This window comes from Bombus vosnesenskii, unplaced genomic scaffold (assembly GCF_011952255.1).
Source record: "Bombus vosnesenskii isolate JDL3184/JDL3185 unplaced genomic scaffold, Bvos_JDL3184-5_v1.1 scf7180000013304, whole genome shotgun sequence".
Lineage (NCBI taxonomy): Eukaryota > Metazoa > Arthropoda > Insecta > Hymenoptera > Apidae > Bombus > Bombus vosnesenskii.
Window position 1 is genome coordinate 2227835 of NW_022882953.1, and position 19449 is coordinate 2247283.

At 38.6% G+C, this 19449-nt stretch overlaps 2 protein-coding genes and 1 long non-coding RNA gene across 3 annotated transcripts in view; 2 read left to right on the plus strand and 1 right to left on the minus strand.

Annotated features, from left to right (window-relative positions):
- The window catches only part of LOC117234317, a 246624-nt gene that overhangs the window by 74261 nt on the left and 152914 nt on the right, over window positions 1–19449 (minus strand). The window lies entirely within an intron of this gene.
- On the plus strand, window positions 8808–13233 carry LOC117234325. The gene is made up of 3 exons (XR_004493498.1): window positions 8808–9303; window positions 9579–9714; window positions 12534–13233. It is a non-coding gene; the product is annotated as an uncharacterized LOC117234325 (long non-coding RNA).
- Window positions 15108–18856, plus strand: LOC117234323. The gene is made up of 4 exons (XM_033495421.1): window positions 15108–15631; window positions 17044–17266; window positions 17993–18251; window positions 18542–18856. The coding sequence occupies exons 1-3, from the start codon at window positions 15365–15367 to the stop codon at window positions 18205–18207; spliced, it is 705 nt and encodes a 234-aa protein (XP_033351312.1). The 5' UTR covers window positions 15108–15364; the 3' UTR covers window positions 18208–18251; window positions 18542–18856.

The following is a 19449-nucleotide window of genomic DNA, read 5'->3' on the forward strand; positions in this document are numbered from 1 at the left end:
TTGCAACGACACGGTTCAACCCTTCCGCGTGACTAGCAGCGTCCCGTTGCTGCGGGCTGCTGAGATTATCGTGAGACGACTCAGCCATCGAAGGTAATGGACGCTTTCAATCACTATGGTTAAACGGATCCGTATAAGATCACCTTAGGAAATGCACCACTGTGAATCTTTTTCTCAGACTTATTCATTGAGATTAACGTTTTTGGTATTATAATATGTGGTATGGTAGGTTTGGTATATATGCGTAATTGTTAAATAATTAAGAAAATCGTAATATATTTCGAATTGGTGTAGTTTCGTCGGTTCTCGTATTCAGCTGTTCACGAATACTTCTTTACCTATGGAGCAACTACGTTTATAATTGTAATGCATTAACAGAGAAGATACTACGCGTTAAGAATTTATTACATTATTTAGGAAAGTTATAGAAAGAAAGATAATACTTTTGAAAGCTAATATTATACCATATATTACTTGTTACCAGTACACCGTCATCTATGCAAGGAACCAACAATACCACCAATCTGCTGAAGATCTACTTAAGGACGTCGTAGCATCTAAAGCAACTGGTAACCTCAAAGAATCCCGAACGGTAAGAAGAAGCTGTTTCACGCTGGAAAGAATGAAATATCTCGTTTGTCCGGTGAGCTTTCGAGATTTAGACAGCGAGAAATGGCGCGTGAGTGGGCGAAACATCGGAAAGGAAGAAGTGGCGTAGGCAGCAGGCAATAGCCACTACGACCTCGGTTTTAACGACGCAATCAAGCAGATCGTAGGAAAAGGAACGATACTTAAAGAGCCAGACACGAGGCCAGGGTGATAACAAGACACGGGACCTTGAGGGCATCTCGACTGGGCGGAACCACTCGGTGAACTTGCTGCAAAAAAAAAGGAGAAGGAGTTCGCTTGCCAGTCGTAATCACCGGCACTGCAACAATGCAGCCCCCAGGGCTCCAGTTCTTTCCACGTTCTCCACCTCCTCCCCACTGCTCTCCCTTTTTTCCCTTCGCGACACTCGGCTGCCTGTCGTTTCGCTGTCTTCTTCGCTGTCGCGGCCAACAGAGACTCGCCGACGTTCATTCTCTTTCTGATAACGTCTATAGTCGCCAGAGACAGCCGAACGAACCGTACAATAAGCTTCCGGTTTATTAAAATCTGTCCCCTACTCGCAACTCCTGCCAGCCGTTCGTCCCGATCAGCTGTGAGCCAGTCGGATATTCGCGTGCTCGACAGCGGCCTTTCAGGACGCGCCAACCACGATCAGTGGACGACGAGGAAAGACTCGCATAACACGGAACTCAATCGTGGACGAAGTTTGGAATATTTCGAGAAGGACTTTAGGTAATGGTGGAGTGTTCTCGATTGTGGAGTTGATGATTGGCAGTCGATTTTAATTATGGAGTCTACGACTCAGAGTATTTGCCTTGTTTATGAAGAAAGAGAGAAAGAAAGGAAGATATGTTTCACATCCATAGTGTAATATCGGAATATATTAATAATGGATTGAAAATACAGATATTAGTTAGACAGAGAAACGATGTTTGATTAACAGGAAAACTAAATGCAACGCTTGTATTTACAACAAATAACTTGACAACTATTTGGTAACTCTCTCTCTCTCTCTCTCACTAGCAACTCTAACATTCGACAACACTCGCAACTCAATTCTAACGACTCTATGCTTCGACGTCTCGATCAACTCTGATTCTCGCAACACGCACACTTTTCGGCTCACATACTCTGGCCTCTCGATTGCCACTCCTTGAAATATGGAACCGTACTTCTGTTTTGACGCTGCTTATCTTTTCTCGCGTCACTGTTACTAGGCGCTCTTGGATGTAAACAAACCACAAAAGACGACGTACACGGTGTTTTCTAATTTCAGCCGATCTCCAATCAAAGCTATTCTACGATATTACAATAGCGTCAAATTTTCATAGGAATATGAACAGTAGTAAATCATTAGAAGTTTAATTTATCAGTTAGTGAATATTATAATACATACATCAGCGTGCAATTATTTCTTGTAGCCGCTGTATATTGACAATTCGCGATGTAAATTGAATAAGAAATAAAAAATTTCGGTTTAGACGACAACACTTTTGGTTTGAAATGTGTTTCATTACACTCATCACGTTACATTACATTTGCTCAAATAAAAATATTATACTCATCCTCCATCGAATACACATCTAAATAACCTTTCTGACGAATCCATTAAAGGGACCAAAGCTGGTAATCACCCCACTCATTTCCCTTTTTATCCTCCTCCATCTTCACTCTTTCATACAGCTTTTTACACGGACTCGTTCACCGTCTATCCTCTATCCCCAACGTAAGCGCGTAAGGTATTAACGATAAACCTGTCCTTTCTCCGGTACACGCGAGCGAACAGCAAAAATCCGCGAGAAAGGACAAGCTCTCTTACCTTCGTCGCCCTTCTCGGTCACGACAGACCTCGCAACGCTAAATCGTCCATTAACGCGCACTGAACCCTTGAAAATATCCTTCGGCGAAGAAACAAAGAGCCTAGGGGACAAGAGAGGGGGGGGTAATAGGGGTGAGAAAGAGAAGGAAGAGAGGGAAGGAGCCGGAAAAAAGGAGGGTAGCCCGCGATCCGACTACCGGCAAGATATTACGTAAGGGTGGGTCTTGCGAGGGCTGGAAACGCAGTACCTTTGTCGCCACTTAAAAGGGTCGTCCCCCAAACGTCGCCGACTTCTGCGAAGTCGTGCGAGACGCAGGTGGCCCGCTCGCGTTATCGTTCGTTCGCAGTTCGTCGAACACGCTTTCAACCCTTCTCTCTTTCTCGACGCGCCGTGTGGAATCTGCTTTAGGCGGAAACACGCAAAATTGGGCCCAAGGAAGCCAAACGTCGTTAATAACTCGCGGTACATTTAATGCCGGCTCCGACGAGTAATGTTACGTGACGCAGGAGATGATGAAAAGGGTGCCGCGCGATTGCTAATTACCGACAGCTAAGAGAGAGAGAGAGATGATAGGGATTCAAGAATCGTCTGGTCGAATGTTCCTGCCGGGTTTGCACCAGATTATGAATGGCCCAATGAGAGAGTAAAGGGAACAAATGTATGGGGAATTTGAATTGGGACGGTATTTAATGGAGGAGTTGCGTCCAGAGTGGAGGAAATGGTGCAGTGTAACGTGATTAGATCGATGGGTTAAATATATGATGGACAGAAGAGGGTAATATAGCAATATGGTCTGTTTGTACGAGGGAAAGGATATAGGTTCACGGAAGTATTCATTAGGACATTTACAAACAGCATTTACAAATTTTACGAATATTACCTCTCTCATTCCTCTTGGAACCTAAATATTGCGATATTATTTTCATATACCGATAGTCACAAAATCATATGCAATATAAATTTATTCTTCTCGTTCCTCTGCAATGTGATTCTTATTTACTTAATGATCAGAAAATCGTAATTGAAATAACGCAAAACCTAAACAGGCTAATCTCCTCATCTGTTGATCATCCTTCGCGTAGAAGAAATTATTCGAAATGAACGCACTTATATAAGGAAAGATAATAACGTTATATAAAGAAATCCAACAAAAGAATAAAATAAGAAAACACTGTTCGCCCTAACAAATTAAGCATTTATAAATACCGGAGAATTCATTTTCATGTCGGCCGTACCCCGCGAGCGGAAATATTCAAGAGGGCGAAATTAATCTCGTTATTCTGAAACAAACGAGATGCTCTCAGGCAAACGGGGGCGTCCATTTTTCCAAAGTAATTATACATTTCAGCCGCGAGATTATTACCAGGCAAAAACGGTGCCATGCATCAACCGACATTAGTCTCGAGTCACCGTCGACTTATTCGACGCCATTACCGTCATTGTACCCGTTTAGCCCGCGATTGATAGCGAAATGGAACCGCGGACGCGAACAATGCATCGCAATTTCGAACCGAGTTCTTCCACGTTCTCATCCTGCAACCAGATGAGAAGACGTGGAGAAGAGAGAGATGATAGAAAGAGTCGGGAAAGAGGGAAATCGATCCCCTCGATGCCGGATGTACCGTAAATCCTGACGTTACATCATTAATGCGGCTGGCTCGTTAATTAATTCGCCAACGTTGCGGCTCTCGCTACGTGGCAACGGAAGAGGGTGGTTAAAGAGCCTGGACGATTTGCTTGCCGTAGAAACACGCGTGTATTTACGTCGATACGATCTAATTACCAGAATGACACGTCCAGAGTTCCACATTGGATTTACCGAAAAATCATTCGACATGCGCTGCCACTCGCAATACGTGCATCGAGGGGAGTTCGAAAGCAGCACGATTCAATTTTCGATACGTCTCACCGATACTTTCCTGTCCACATCGATTCCATGACTCGAGACTAGGCGAGAGCTGGCAACTAACACCAAGCGCTCTAGAATTCAATCGAGAGAATAAAATCCACCTCCAGGCATTCGAGCTTCGCGGCTTTCGTCGCTCGAGTTGCATTTTAGCGCGATTACGTAACGCGCGTGTTTTCTTTGAAAAAATGGCAAGTTGAAGTAATTTATGATTCGTATGAGATGCTATGGAATTTAAGAGGATTTTTGACAAATATTTTATATACAGAAGACGTGTGTCTATTTTTAACGAAATTTCAGCATCTGATTCAACAAACCCTTGTTTATTCTCGTAATCGTGACTTAAACGTGAATTTCTATTATATAAATCAGAAGTAGTGGAAAGAATCACTGAATTTCTGTTATTTTCAAATAAGTTGCTATAAATGGAAGACTACTATATCCTGTATGTTAATAACGATGTGTTTTCAACCCTTTCAAAAGAATAGGGCTGACTATCGGAAGCGATAACAATTAATAACGAGAGGATAAATATCAAAGGCAATTAAAAATTAAATTAACTTTGTTTCTCATAATTAAGCGATTCAAATATCTAACGATAATTCGTAACGTGAAGTCACGGAGTTATCGTAAGTCATAGGGTAGATCGTTGGGGAAATGCGCGAGAGAGATCAGAGATAGCACGCAAACCCGCGTTGTGTTATCCTAGAGATTAAGGAACAGCGTTCTTAGAAGATCAGGCCACAAAGGGGGGAAAATGAGGGTACCTTCTTGCGAGGGAATTCTGAGAAATTAATCAAACAAATAATTTAAACATCCTTTATATTTAATATCGTATTTAATACTTGTGATAAATATTTAAACAATACTAAATTAACGTGATAAGATTATGCTGACAAAATATTCTTTGTTTCTACGTATTTTATCATGAAACTTAATAAAACAGTAATTTTAAAAATACATAAAGTCGAACATAGTGTAATATCACTTGTAATACTGTGTACATACATGTACCATTGCATAACGAAATAGATCGATTATGACAAATAAATGGAGACATTATTTCTGAAGCTCGCACGCACAGGACCAAAAAATGTTCACAAATCCGTAGGGATTACGGTGATATTTTCTATCCAGTCTGCTGTACAGGACCAATTTGGGATCGGTAAGTATGACGAATGGTCGCGGCCAACGTGAAGTTCGAGGCTACGAAATTACGGGGCTTTCATAAGGATTACGTGCAAACGAGTGGTATTTTTAAAGCTCCGGATAGAGAAAATGTTCGAAGCAGCTGCAGGTGACGCGTCACCGTCTCCCCCATGGAAAGATCTTTCTCGCTTTCGTCGCATTTCATTTCAATTTAAAACCATAAATATCATTCTCACCGTTTATTTACTTTTACACTGCAAAATTGTTGTTAAAAAATTAGGAATTAACGCCAAATCTCATGACCTATTAAATTTATATTAATTATAAAAAAGAAATACGCGTGCCCACGATATTAGGAATTGGTAGATGCTCTTAATTGTTTATCAACTTCACATTCGAATCCTATAACATTTTGTTTACAATGTACTTGCTAACTTTATATCGATCATTACACGTGTATCTTCTTTAATTCCTCCGTTTTTATTTCCAATTTCCTCATATTTAAACGATCATCCAATCGATAATCCCACGATTACATGTTCATGGAAAACACCGGTACAGTCACCATCCCGCCACAGGAAACTGAACAAACACTCACAGTAGCCAACCACGAATCCACTAAACCATAACCAATCAAATTATAATGCAAAATATATTTGCCTCTTCGACCATAAACCTACATTCGCTTAATTCTTCACCACGCATCGACAGAATCTACCAAATCGACCTCCATCCCCCGTTTCTCAAAATTAATCAACGTGTACGTTGATGCTAATGGACCCGCCAAACTCGTCCTCTTTTGACTCGTTAACTTCCATACACGCACGTCGCGGATTCAGAGATCGCGTTATAACAACCAAGCGAGATGAGAAGAGAAGAGCGAGAGAACGGTGCGCATACGAGTCTCCCTGATGAAACGGAATCTCATCAAAATGGACGTGGATGCGTCGGGCATTGATTTCCACGTCCCCAGACTTCACTTGCTTCAGCCACGCTTGGCATCAAGCTTGTTACCGGGGCTTTTCCAGGATCGGCGCGTATCACGCTCGCATACGTGCATAATTAACGAGACGTGCCACGCGGCACGAACGAATTTTGACGTACAAATCCGCAGCGACACGGATCAGGCTAACGACGATACGCGCGTACCCTCCCAGCCCTGCAACTTTTCGAAACGCTACCGCAACATGAACTGCCTAACACGGGCACTGCGGCCAACCGCACTGCCATCGGTTTTCGACGGTTCCCTCTTTAACGGGAACCCTAGGTGACCAGCTCCTGGTCCTTCCTTCTGCGTGTATACGCGTTGTTTCCATTCGATTACGAGCCCCTTCGACGCTTATCTACCCGCAGAATCCACCTACCCGCGTGGTTTAATCTCCACGCAGACTGCATATGCTGCAATAATTCAGCTTTCATGGATGAATGTTGCGTTGAATACGGGTTGGATAGATGTTGGATAGAACTTAGATACGCATATGCATTTCTGTGTTATGTACCTGCAGGGCGTGTGACCTGAGTGATTTAGTTAGGAATAGTATGTAACTGAAGATCGAGATAATGTCGATGATAGGGTATATGGCTAATGAATGAAGGAAGACTTGCAAATGCATGTGAAGATTTGAGATGAATGATGCCACATGAAAATTTGGGCAGCTACGGATGTACAAAGGTCGCAAATCACATTTCCAATCTTCCTGTATTTAGTTCAATGTAACTAATACTAAATCGAAACTGTCGTTCCATTCGATCGAAAGAATTAAGTTCTAGTGCGAATATTTTTCTTGGGATAATCGATACCAAAAATACGCTAGTTCAAGAGAAATTACTCGAAATTACAAGAAGTAACGTAAGAGGAACTGTAATGCTTATGAATAACAGTACTTATCGTTGATTATTTCATACGATATTCAGACAGTCTTTCAATCCTTGACGTTGATCATGTCCAAGCATAAAGGCGACCATATCATAAGACTCGTTGCCAATGAATTTTTCACTGAATTATTACGGGAGCTAGCGAACGAGGCTGCTCGCAGATTAAACCGTGCAAAGCCGATTTCGATGAAAGGCACCTTCCTCTTATGCTAGTACGGCAGCCTGTTTTCGTAAAGGGGCGCAGAATACCCTGTGCCGTGAGTTTTATGGCGGTGGATAGACGCTACCTCGAACGAGAGGGTACTAACCTTCACCGGATAATAATTGGAGTACGTAAATTGCGCGTAAATCGTCGGATTCATAGAGATCGTAACGACGAAACGATGTTCTAATGAATATGGGAAATGGGTGGCTGAACTGTTTACACGGGACAGGTTACCATTGCTTCAAGCGACAGACAGATACGCGTGAAAGCGAAATTTTAATAATGGGGGAAGATTTTATGTGAGAACGAGTTCCGACTAGGTTTCGAAGTGTGATTTTCTTATGGAACTTTTAATGACTTTAATATTATTGTGATGTCTTATAAATTATAGGAATCTACTGTTATTTCTAATTATTTCTTAAACCTCTACCTTTGTGCTTTAAAATGTTAATTTTATGTAATTAAACAATAAATGACTAATGGAAAACATAGACGAAGAAGATTTACATATATGCTGCAGAAAGGATATAAAAAGAAAGTACTTGCAAAAATGAGGTACCTCGAAAGAAATATGATTTAATGCAGTTACTTTTATACCGGGATATGATTTATGACGATAGCAATGGTAATGCGCAAGAATGATAATACAAGAAGTGGAAGAAAAAAGTGCACGTGCACGTTCCACATACATATGTAAAGGCAATATTATTCTCGTTTAAGATGAAATATAAGATCCAAAAGATACAACGTACATAAAGCTACACCTTTACGAAGAAATCGAGTACACTTTACACACATCATATTTGTAAAAATCCTAAGAATAAAACATCATACACTAAGGAAGAATTCGAAATTCTTCTCTTAACTCTAAAAACACCATAAGCATGAAATTCAAGTGAAATTAAAAGAAATTAATATTTAGATGAAATTTTAAATAAGAAGTTTAAGAGAAGCTGAAAGAAATTAATAACCTGGCCCGAAAATCAACCGATGAAAAATAGATTATCCCGTTTCCCCTATTTGGGAGAATAAAAATGTTTGCATAATACCACCAGCTCGCCCTCCTCTAACCACTGTCAAGCAAGATAAAATACACAACCGGCCAGCAAAATAAATCATTACGAGGGAGCTTGCGAAGCGCGATGACTTCGAACTTTACAAAGCAGCCTGGCCAGGATCCAACATTCATCTCGCTAAATTTATTTATCCGACAGGGCTATTTGTTACGCGTGGCGTGCCAATATCGGTTGCCTTGCAGGTTCATTAGTTCGAGATTCTCGACGAGTTCAGCCATCGACTTGGATGTTCGCGACGAAGAAACGACAGAATCTGATCACCAGAAAGTTCCAGTTGAAAATGTAAATAGCGCATTGTCGAGAGTTCCCCTCGCGACGAAGCTATTGTCCACGCTAGAAGGAAGTAACGTGGTAGTCGAACCTGGGGAAAAGTTTAATCGTTCTACCATGACGTGACGTCAGAGATAAGGAAAACTGAAAATGGTAGTCTCCGCAAACGCTCGCTGTTTGTTTCGTGCATACAGAATACGACAATTCAGTTGGATATGTATACATGTATAGGTATGTCGCTTTGTGTATCGTCGAATATTCAACTCTCATGATATTGCTTTTGCGTTTGACCTTTCTGTTTGAGAACGCTTTCTTCCCGTCTGTTGGCTCCGTGTTTATTGAAAAGTCATGTTATGAGAAGTATCTTAGTATGAGGCAAAAGGACAGTAAAAGGTATGTTTAAGTGTGTACGACCGTGTGTTTGAAGCTAGCCTTTGCAACATATTATTGTTTACAAATGTAAATCTCTATGGGGGATTTGATTTAAATATGTGGAAGCGAATGAAAAATGGAAAATAGAAAAAAATGTGTAGAAACAGCGATTGTATTAATAGGAAAATACTTTATTGGATATCAGAGGATAATGGATAAGGAGAGCTTAAGAAATAATAAACAAATTTTGTCTGTATATTTTTTCAGTTTACTTCAATTTTTATTTTATTTGTAAGGAATTAGAAAGGATAGGAGATAAGTGGATGAAAATACGAACTTCAGGTGCAATAAAGAAGAATTTAAGACAGAAGATAAGGAAGAAGTAACAGCGGAAACTTGATCGAAACAGAGTTACAAACAACATGTATAAAGGTATAGCAAAAAGGGCATGACCATTTAAAAGCTTTCAGAAGAAAATACGAAAAGAGAAGAAGACACGTATATAAGAGGCACGTTAAAAGAGATAGAGCAATGAAAAAAAAGAAAGTCAATTTACCTATCATTGGAACTCTTACTCGAATATTTTCCATTCGTAATCAAATCAGCGACTTCTCAACTTTCACGCTTTCAAACATTTTTCAACCTACATCGTCCTTCACCCAACCTCTTCACATAACTCCAATTTCCTATCAAACAAACTCTTTGCTTGTCCCGACTTCCAGAAAATTCTCGTCAAAATTTCAAATTCTTCAACGAACCCTCCGGAAATTAACTGCCCAAGATTAAGACCCTCTCACATAATAATTTACCAAGTAATTACATCAGTTAATTGGCAAGTTCTGGGTTATAAACTTCGATTGCATAAAGCTTTGACAATTTTATAATTTTATATTGCATACAGCTGTAAAGGACTTGTGTAGAGGATGTTGAGATTTATTAGACGTTATTGCTCGTTGTTGAAACCGTCGAATATATTTAAAATAATCAAATAAATTATTATACAGACAATATTCGCTGAGACGCTCCTACAGTATATAAGTCGCAAAATAAGATCGCTGATAAATACTCAATAAATGCTCGATAGATACTCGTAGATACTGATCGATGACTGTTAGATAACTGTACTCTTTTCGGTTGCGTCCGTTTATTTATACTGGTTGGGCGAGAGTTAGAAAATCCAAATTTGTCTTCGTTCGACAATTGCACGTAACGGCGACATTGTTTTGTCCGGTGTTTATTTATTATTACATTACGTGTTTCCTAACGATATTGATACTCCGAGGCAAAACAACATGATTCAAATTGTCCTGTAGCTCACGTGCCGCTACACAGCTATCAGTTATTTTTAATAATTTGTAAAGATTGTACATTTTTGACCGGTTAAGTATAACAAAATGTAAGGAATTAAGTCTGCAAGAACGCCTAGGTCTCCTTTTAGTCAACTGCTCCATCTAACTCGTTGGTATCGAAAAGTCAGGGTATGAGGATCTAGTAGATACGTAGCGATCAAACTCTACCCCTGGATTCGCGTCCCTACGGGTATGTCCTGCGGGTTTGCGGCGCCGTGGCAAGGATAATCGCGTGCTGGGCGATAACGACGTTATCGAGCCGGCGATTCGAAAGCCGCGACACAGGGTCGACGGTAACAATTAAGCGGTCCGATCAACCGATTTTCGCGGATACTGGCTAGGGTTGCTCGGGTTCTCTAAGCGCGAGAACCGTCGCAAAACGGATCGTAACGGGTCCGCGAATATCCCGTAGACGGTGTACGGGTCAATGTCGGCTTCGTTTCGTACCTACGGACACTTAATTAATTCAGTTTGCGCCGGACTACCCGTTTGTAATGCGGGATAGGGGCGCCTAAGAACCCCGAGGCAGTAATTGATTCAAATGCTTCGAGGGTATTACGGTTGAGGAAGACGATGTGCCTGGATCTCAATATCGCCAGTTTGTCGACCGAAACCACCGTCGTGTTAAGTGTGACTATCTTGTAACCTATGCGTTCTGTTTATGCGTTGGCGTGATTCAGATTCCATATGAATTATGAACGTTCCGATGATTATACCAAAGTAATCAAACATGTATACGAAAAGTATTATAAGTGGTGGTATTTTTTTCTCACAGAGAGAGGTCATTTGAAAATTTAAAATAATGTCGATTAGTCTCATTTAAATAAAATTCTCTTTCTATTTGACGCTAGGATTAAACACGTTTCCCATAAATATTTCGAAAATTTCAATTGTCTCTTAGATTTGCCATAACTTAGCTTTTTTCTTTTTATAAAACTCTATTTATTCTTATAATACATGTAATATCATCTATCTTCTCCTAATTTGATCGTATCAAAAAATTAATCGATATGCTCTTGCATTCCTGATCAATATCAATAAGCCAGAATTCGGACCATAATAACTGGTTCGAAGGGAGGCACGAGATACCGTCGAGATAGGAAATTCGCATCAAAAGGGTCGTTACAAAGGGCTGAATCGTAACGCGCGTCCTGTAATACCGCATGATACATGAATTTAATTAAGCAATTATTCAGGACAGTCTGTCACATTAATCACCGTTTACATCTTCTTCTTCTCTCTGATTTGTCTCGTCCGTAATCTCTCCCAACGTTTCCCTTCGTCTTTCCACGATTTCATTGTACCGTAAAATTTCCACGACCACGCGAGGTATTCGTAAAAGTTCTGCACTTCAAACAACCCACCGACAACGCTCAGAGATGTTCATCCTAACAACGACTCTTTTCATCGTGGAATTCCTTTATACCCCGGCCAACGGGGTGGAAATGGTTTTGCAATTGTACGTAGTAGTTTCCATGTAGCTATTTTATTTATCTCGTTAGTAGCTGTGTGATGAAAGAAATGCTGCGTTAGAAATTACCTTCTTTTTTTTTTAATTTCAATTTAAAAGATTAAAGATAAAGAAGACTCATGGAATTTAATAAATTTAATTTTCTGCAAGTTATTTATTTCTTTATTTACTGAGAATGGAAAACTTTGTTAAAAACGAGAAGCTCATTCTGTATCTAATTTCCCAAGTACATTTTCCATCTTCTTATAACCTTATTCAATTGTGCTTCTCTAATTATTCGCAAAAGCGTAGAGAACTCTCACTTCTAAGTAATGCACGACATTCATCAAATTTCATCATTCTCACACTCACTGTTGTTTCAATTCTTACAATTGCCTTGTCTCCACAACAACGAGTTACTCTGTTGAGCGTCATCAACATCTTTGTTCTAGCTTCCGTGACGCTTTCGTGAGAAAACGTAAAGAGAGGGAAAGGAAGGAGAAGAGAAAGGAGGGGAGGGATGGAAAAGGGTGATTCCAAGGGAAAGGCCGTGCTCAGTCCGAGAGAACTAATTTCATAGTTTTAAGGGCCACTGGAATTGAGCCGGTTCGGGTCATCGCTAATTGGGTGCTGTACTGGCTAGATTGCGGTCACCTTGTTAGAAACCTCGACGACTTCGCTGTGAAAATATATCTTCCTAGCGGAGAACGAATCTTCTCTCGTTTCAGCACGTGTATCGCATTTCTGGCGTGTGTATATTTGAGAAGAGACGTTTGAGTACCACGACGTTTGATAAACCAACTCGCTATCAGGCAATGCTTGACTAGACCAAAGTTGATGTTCCAACGTGAACACATTGTTCCGTTTCGATTCACGAGAAGGCACAATGGTACACTGACTACATTTATAGTTATATTCCTTTCTTTCTGTAGCTAAGATAGCTACGTAATTTGTAATAAAATGTAAATAAATGAAAACTGTAATAAAAGTATACAAAGCTACAGAAAACGCTGATAGAAATTTAGATTCAATATTTCCAACTTGAAAATTTAAAATCCCAAAAATGTTAAGTTTGAAATTCGAAATCTAAAGTTTGATGTTATCAAAAATCATCTTAGAATCGAACTGCCTTCAAATATAAAATTAGCTGGAATTTCACAGTACACAACATTCGTATAATACGATACCCGATAACAGTAGCCAATTTCATTTAGATTCTGCCAAAGAAACGTATTATATACATGTACAAATACCGATAAACTCGCCGCGCCCATAAAGCTCTCATTTTACGAGCGCAGTCGCTCGTTCAGCAAACATTTCGGTTTCCCTTAATTTAAGACCGTTCGACGAATGAAAACAAATTGGCGAGAATAGGAAAACGTTTTCAGTTGATTGCTGGAAATATCCGGGAAGCCACGAAAGGGATTCCTGTGAGGTACAAAGAGCATGCGGCTAAGGGAATAACCAGGGGACTTCTGAAAACGGTGATCACGTTTTTTTAATTAAACCGAAAGTTAGACCCCCGTAGAGAGGAATCCCCCCGGACAATCGAGACGGCCGGTTTAATCACGACGTAATAATGACGGCAAATAAATTAAACTGGACCGTAACGCTGTCCGCTCGAACAGCCCCTCGAAGAAAGATCGCGTGCCGGAAACAAAAGACAGAACGATTCAATAAACTTCGACGACACGGGGATTCCATGAACGCTGAGATTAAGTTTACCAGTATCTGAAGATTTGACGAGCATTCCAGTGAGAATCTCAAGTAATTGTTTATTCAGAAATTTGACAGTTTCGCGATTTAATTCTCGAAATATTGTTTTCACGACTTTAATCATTTATTTTTAAATAACTGATTTCATTTATAATTTTTAAAATCGCTGGAAAAATAGAAATTCTTGTGATTCAATCATTGAACCGTGGATTCAATGATTCAGAGATTGTACAAGACGATTAATGTTATAACCAAATATCAACAATCATTTTAACTGCCTATGCACGATATGAAAGTATTCAACATTAATAATTAAAAATAATTAATATTTCTAACAATTACACGAGTCAAATGGTAAAAGCGTGGGAATATCGTTAAATGAATTAATCCCTTCACTATCATTGTCAGAAATACCACAATAGTATCGACTATTAATCTTAGCCACATTTATATCTGCTTATGGTCTTCTGCCGAGTTAGATAAACACTTATCGAGACCGGATTGCCGATAACCCAACGTTCATAGTGGATGGTTGGGGTTTATCGCGTACCCCTCATAAATCCGCATTATCGTTGGTAAACGGACGCAGTTATGACTTTCGTAGAAACTGTAAACAGTTACTCGAGCGGAAATAAATGTGGTTTCTGCATTTCTCTGTATACAATGAGACTGAAGATCTTGCAGAATCATCTCACAAACAGAGATTAAAGACTTAACTTAACGAGTTTGAATGCTTGAATTATGAATATCGATTTCTTGCGAAAGTTATTGCTTTTATCCAACTAATCTGTCACTGGAATTACGATAACTGACCTTCCAATTTATCTGATAAAATTCCACGCTTGAATGAAATTTAACTGTCTTGTCAAGTTGTGTTGAAGTGGAAGTCATTAATCTATAATTATAACGAGACTTTTTTACTGTACAAAACATATGTTTACTGTAAGTATGATCGAAATTTCCAATAATTATTATCATCGACAAAAATAATAATTCTTTTACAATTTATTTGTTGGACCCAAATGATCTTTCCATAATAACGTTACCAGATAAAATAGGAATTATTCAATGATAATGCACACAGCCCGCTCCAGAGTCATAAAGTTTCAAATACATAGTACTATCAGCAGAAATAAATAACAATTTGTTTCCAATTTATATTTTCGATTAAAATGTATTTTTATAAACCATCACTAAATAAAATATTAATATATTCGATCATATTCCATATATCCCATCACATCATCATCCTATGCAAACAACAAACGTACCACGCTCAGAATCGTCCATCATCTCCATTTATACTTCCTGTACCTATACGCACACACACTCGCCATTTCAATTGCATTCGCCGATTCCCCAACGCCCAGTTTCCAGCAGTGAATTAAATTCCATCAGTGCAAACAGCTCGATTTCGCGCCGCAATTCTCAAGAAGTCGCGCGGCCGAAACAGAGAGAAGACAAATCTGCTTTGCAGAGACACGTGTACATAAATAGGAGGGTCGGTAAACAGTTCGGTCACGGGTATTTAAGCACGAGCACGCGTTTACAGACTGCACGCCGATATATGTTTGTATGCGTTCGACGTCGACAAACCCCCCATGAGCAATACGTTGTAGATAACGAACTGAAATCCCGTCAGAATCCACGTTTACGGTTTCAATATACTCGAAACAGTTCGCGTGGAGACACAACCGCGTGTGAATCCCTTCGAGCCGAATTGAAAATGTTCCACGCCCGTGATATACTTCCGATGCTGATTTGCACGATGTGTTTGATATCCTATTGTGCGTCCTGTTCCCCGGATATTGGACAGCCGCTGGACTTGAGTCAGGTAGTGCTATGTTTGCATCGATTCGATGTTGATTTAAGTAGAAAATAATATGGTGATGAGACGTTGAAGTGAACAGTGTGATACAGAAGCCAGAGTGTTTTAGAATTGATATATCGTATAACTAAAAAAGAAGGTACAATGTGGAAAAATAGGTTGGAAGTGTGGAAGAAGACGTTTTTGTGCGAAGCTTTATTTTCAGACAAATTGATGTTAACAGTTCGTTGTGTTGATTGTACTTTTTTACAATTAGAGTCATTTTTGTTGCATTTATCTAATTTTACTAATGATAAGATAGAATTTACATCTACTTCGTTATTCATTCTTTAATATGTAATGTTAAAAGTTTAATGTTATCATCTGAAATAATAATGCAGACACCTTGTACTAACATGTAAAAGTATACGTGTTTGTCGATTTTCAATATCGATTTATTTGAAAATAAAGCTTATATCTGAAACTTGTATCTCATTGCTGTATATGAAAAAATATCACCCTCCATTTTCAACTTACTTTTCCATGTAGGTTTACCTTCGTTCATGTTCCATCACTAATTTAAGGATACCTTGTACAATGAAATTACAAAATTGATAAAGCATTAACAATTCTTTGATGCTAATTACTGCAAGACAAAAAATTCACGTTTTATTCCTTTTATTGTTACAATTGAAAATAAAAATCGCAAGCAGATTTGTAGTTTGCATAAATAAAACAATATCTAATATTGCAATCATACGAGATTTATCAAGATTTTATATTTTATTCTCATCAAGATCTGGCTATTATTTTCACTATATGTTCACAGGCTCTAGAAATCTCCATTTAACGCAAGTAAAGGAAACCTGTACCAACATATCACAAACTGCTAATTATTAAACATCTACGCGGTAAATATCAAAACCACAAACTTAGTGGTTTCTGCAATATCGATCGCATTGTATGATTACACGATCCTTCGATTATTTTAAGTAACATGTTTGCGAACGTACATATAAACGAAACAGACTCGTGTTCGCATAATCGTATGCATAAGACCCGTTCATTTGGAACTTGACAAATGATACCGAGTTACGTTTCGTATGATAATCATGAACATGACACATCTATGTCGACACCCGTAAATTCGGAAACGTTAATTCAACGGATCGTGAGCTTGCACTCACTGCAGCCGATATTTGTCAATATTGGATCATTACGCATAATCGTACGCATTAATTTTCAGACCTGTATGCATATTGCATACGCATGAATCTAATTCGAATTAACGCGCACTGTCGCGTGGCAAATGGATCCAAAATAAAATAAAACGTTTCTGTAAAAAAAAAATAGAAACACAGCCAAACGATAATTGTTGATAAACGAATTGTCAAGAAATTATAGGCTGAGAGAGAAAAGATGTGGAATTTCTATGCTAGTTTGCAGGAGAATGGTATTTCGCTGCTGGCACGCCGGTAAATGTAAGCCTAAGTAGATGCGGACGATTCCTGGTCAGGCAGACGTCGCCCAACACGTTTACGGTGAAATTCACTGCGCTCAGTTACAAGAACGATATTCCTACCGTTTTTAACATCGATGGAAATGTCAATGGGAATGATATCGTTGCAACCTGGCAGCTTCAGGGATCGAAAAAGAGATTAGGTAAATATTTTATTTAGTACTAGAATTACTCAGTATAAAATTTGTACGAATAGAATGGAAATGAAAAAGTATTTGATGAAAGAAAAAAATAAAATCCTTCCAATCCTCAAAATACACCATTATGATCTTATAAAATTTCAATGAAAAATTATAAAATATTCGTAAAATTTCTATAACTTTTCATGCTAATCAGTCGTGACAATTCTAATGTTAAGCATTATCCGATGAAAGATAAAATAATCGATCTTGAATTCTCCAACTTTTTATAATTCTAATGATAAGCTTCCTCTTTGATGAAAAGCAAATAAATTGATTCTAAATTCTCCGACTTTAAAATGTTAAAGAACCCTGAAGTTTAAAATAACCGTACCTTGATCTTTCGCGAGCTTACTCAAAGTGTTCTATACTCGAGCAAGCGAGTGGGATAAACTTTAAAGAAAATATTTTCCATAAAGACAGCCTAGACCTCTGCGAACCTTGACACGTGAATCGATAAAACTAATATTTTCAATGGCGTGTTATCGGAATGTCGTCACTAAACGAGTTGGTAGGAGTTCGATCTGTTAATAGCTTCATAACCCATAACACTAACCTGTTTGATCCTTTATATTCTTTTTTTTTTTTCGTTTTCGTCTCGGAGAATAAAGCAAATAACTTTCTGTTTATGGTTCGATAATCAGGCTGGCGTTAAATTTGTTAAAAATTTTCAAAATTTTCTATTCCCAGGGCCTTTTCGTCACGTAATAGCCTTCGTATCGTACGATACGGTTCTTGGGATGCTGGTCTGTTACGAGTCGACGCATCACCAGGGATACAAGTTTGTCATGATTTGGTCCCGGGAGAGAAGCTTGCCTTTGCCGATCTTGAAGGAGCTCAGGTCCAAAATGGGAGCATACATTAATCAAGGCAGAATTCGGATGGTAGATCACGGAGACTGTTAAACAAACCGTAAATTTGCACGCAACACTGCGTCTCAACATACTTAGTGCGTTGATAATTTAATTTTCTTACTAATCGACTGATATTTCGTGGAAGAGATTGAACTTTTTTCGCGTTGATAGCATTAAGAAGTCAATTGTAATGACATCCAAGGTCAACCAAAATTAACAAAAGATATTCGATCGTGCGTAAACCAATAGCGCAAATAATAGAATAATTCTGTATAATTTTTATGTACGAGATACTTGTTTATAAGAATCAAATCATATAGAATAGCAACTAATACAATTAAGAATAATAATTTTAGATTTGTAATTGTGCGATATAAATTTACAGACAGCACTCCCGGAGAATGAATGATTCAAGAAGGGTGACGCAGAATTTACTCGTTGAGCTCATGAAATATTCGGGTAACAACCAACTGAGCCAAGAGCATCAACACCTGCGGTCGGAATGGTATCTTGAAATACTTGGCTATACCATTGCGGCTGGAGTTTCAGCCATGACGCGAATCACCAATAAAACTGTCATAAACGATGTATTCCGTGGGGAAATAAGATACTGCGTTGAATATTTCGTAATCGAATAATGATATAGCGCACGTCATATAAATTCTAGAATATAAACAGATTAAATAAAAAAAATTTTTAATTAGAGGAAAATAATATTCCGAATTTTTTATTATTAACAAATTCATGCAGAATTTTAGAGGTGATGTTTAAAAATTATGTTGTATTTCCCTACTATGTACAAACTGTAATCTATGACTTTCTTATTCGAACAGTAACATCATTAGTGTTCAATAACAATATATAAATCGACGGTAAATAATCTTCTGTTGGAAGAAATTATTATTTAAATTATTCATATTAACCTCATTTATGTTTACATTTTCTCATATTTCTTATACATTCTGTAACGAATCACTCGTTTCCCCTGCTGCTTTAAACAAATATTTTAAGGGTGTTCCTTCAATTTACAAACATTCCATAAAAAGAAAAAACCTATTAATCATCAAAAATTCACTCTAAAATAGTTAACAAAGTTTGTCGAACCCGTAAACGGAAGAGAATAGACAAATAACATCGTGCAATTTACACGAACGATAGATCTACGTATTTGCACGGTAACTTTGAAATATACCGCCGTGTTACGTGCATTTTGGTCAGTCCGTTAATTGAACATGATTAGAACTATCGCTGGAACTACCGTTCGCTGTAGCTACGAAAATGGGCACGGAAACA